Raw genomic sequence first — 2,500 nt, forward strand, 5'->3', positions numbered from 1 at the left:
GGTAGAAGTCGACGTTCTCACAGGGCAGTTTGTGGTAGGTGTTTGAGATTTTCTTGATTCCATTTTTATTCATCTATTTATTTTTTGATTCATTGATTTTTTTTTTTTCTTTTATGTTTCCTGCATTTTGGTCCCTTTCTCTTCTTTTTCTTCTCTCTTCTTCTGTATTTAATTTTGTATAAATGTATCTATATCAATTCATCTTACATGCACATCAGTAGCAATAATAACAGTAATTAGAAATATATAATTGAGGTTAGGTAGGCCAAGGGATTGATTCCTTGATGGATAACCTTTTATGGAACTATCTATGTGAAAAAAAATATTGAAAACAAAAATAAAGTGGTTAGTTCATATTATGCCTGCACTACTGGCATAGGCGGGTAAGTAAAACAAGTATGGTGGCTATTGCAATTTTACACAAACATTACAAATTACAGGAATAAAGGACAGATTTTAAAAATCAGAAACAGTAGTAATGAGTTGCTTATGAATATTTTACTCTATAACTATTGAATATTTCAGATACGCCGAGCGGACCTCATAGAAGACTGCGGCAAAAGTCTTAGTCCTTATATGGACATTGGTCAAATTGAGGGGGCTTTTATCATGGGGTTAGGCTTCTGTACATTGGAGAAGGTGAAATTCAACCCAGAAACGGGAGAAAAGCTGTCCAATGGAACGTGGGTAAGTTATCATTCTAAGAGTTGTCTTATGCTGAAGTAAAATTTCTCACACTTACATGTATGCGAATGCCCACATACACACTCATGGACACACTCACACTCACACTCACACTCACTCACTCAATTGCTCACTCTTACCAACTCACTCATTCTATTCATTCATTCACTCACTCACTCACTCACTTTTGTTTAATGGAATAATGAAAATACAAATGACTTGTCATTGAAAGCTAAAAGTTAGTATACTTGTATATCATATGCAGAGTTTAAGTTAGTTGGGTAGATTATTTCTCTATTTTTTGTTTTTCTTAACACATCCCAGAATGTATAAATATCTTCCTTTATTTAACAGAAAAGTGCAATTGAAAACGGAAATTTACCATGAAATAAAAATGACATTTTCTCTCTCTCTTTCTTTCTCACTTTCTCTCTCTCCCTTCCTCCCTCCCTCCCTCCCTCCCTCCCTCCCTCCCTTCCTCCCTTCCTCCATAACTCCCTCCATAACTCCCTCTCTCTCTCTCTCTCTCACAACCCTCTCCCTCTCCTTTTCCTCCCCAGGAATATAAACCACCCTCAGCCTTAGACATCCCAGTCGATCTGCGGGTCACTATCCTTCCCAACTCATCCAACACAAGTGGCGTCCTAAGAGCTAAAGGTCAGTTGAGGGCTTTTTATGAATGTGATTTTAAGCTTTCTTTAATGCTGATATGAGGTGGGACAAGTCCTCATCATTGTCGGTGGGGAAAATTAGTGAGAAATATATTTTGCTAGGTTTAATGGTTAGATTGTATTTATTATTTTCTTCTTACTATATTGAATGGTTGTTACTCTACTTAGCTACTCATAGAAATGCAAAATTTATCTGAAGTAAGATAATGCCATAATAAAAGTCTTGAAAGTAGGCAGCAAGCTGATTATATTCAATGCAGTTTTAATCATATTGATTCTAAAGTTAACGTCATTCATGCTTATCCCAGCTACTGGAGAACCACCCTTAAACTTGGCCTTCTCTGTTGTGATGGCACTGCGGAAGGCCATCACCGCGGCTCGGGCACACCGCTCAAGGTTCGAGTGGTTCAGGATTGGTAAGTCACAAAGGGTTTTTTTTTTGTTTTGTGTGTGTTTCTATTTGGAGGTAGTGTGTTGGTGAGTTAAGTGAATTTGGATGGTGTTTTTGTTTTAGTCACACCCATGCATACGCATAAGCACACGCACACGCACACGCACACGCACATGTACACACACACACACACACACACACACACACACACACACACACACACACACACACACACACACACACACACACACACACACACACACACACACACACACACACACATTCACACAGATAGATATAAAAGAGAAGAGAAAAGAAGAAAAGAAATGACCTCAGTTTTAACACCATTATTTTCTCTCCTACCCAGACACTCCCCTGACAGTGGAACAGATACAGCAGCTTTGTCTGGTGGACCCTCAGGACTTCTCTATCTAGGCGGTCCTCTCTCTGCAAGGAAGCTATTGCTCTTATATCATTGATGTCTTAATGGGAAAGATGTATGGATAAAACAAGAAACATTGGGGATTGATTTCATACACAGATACACGCATGCACAGACACACACACACACGCAGGCACGCACGCACACGTGCATGGGGATATGTTCTGGAATAGGTCATTATAAACTCTAAGATTTGATAATTACAAAGTTTAATTGGTTAACTGAATCTTCAAGAAAAAGATACATGATACATATACTTATATTCAAAAATTTTATTTGGGAAACAAATTATAACTATGATATTTATATTTG

The 2,500-nt window shown here is 37.9% G+C and overlaps 1 protein-coding gene across 4 annotated transcripts in view; it reads left to right on the forward strand.

Moving 5' to 3' along the window:
- Positions 1-2,500, forward strand: part of LOC122253059 (uncharacterized) — a 49,350-nt gene that overhangs the window by 46,524 nt on the left and 326 nt on the right. For all 4 annotated transcript variants that reach the window (XM_043015837.2, XM_043015838.2, XM_086537644.1 and 1 more), the window contains exons 23-27: positions 1-34; positions 526-687; positions 1,245-1,341; positions 1,664-1,771; positions 2,114-2,500. The exon at positions 1-34 is cut by the window's left edge and continues 57 nt beyond it; the exon at positions 2,114-2,500 is cut by the window's right edge and continues 326 nt beyond it. In XM_043015837.2, the coding sequence (XP_042871771.2) occupies positions 1-34; positions 526-687; positions 1,245-1,341; positions 1,664-1,771; positions 2,114-2,181 (469 nt within the window). In that variant the 3' untranslated portion in view covers positions 2,182-2,500. The remainder of the gene's footprint in view (positions 35-525; positions 688-1,244; positions 1,342-1,663; positions 1,772-2,113) is intronic.

The sequence above is a fragment of the Penaeus japonicus genome, unplaced genomic scaffold (genome assembly GCF_977035675.1).
Source record: "Penaeus japonicus unplaced genomic scaffold, GWHDUDI00000001_assembly GWHDUDI00000006, whole genome shotgun sequence".
NCBI classification, from domain to species: domain Eukaryota; kingdom Metazoa; phylum Arthropoda; class Malacostraca; order Decapoda; family Penaeidae; genus Penaeus; species Penaeus japonicus.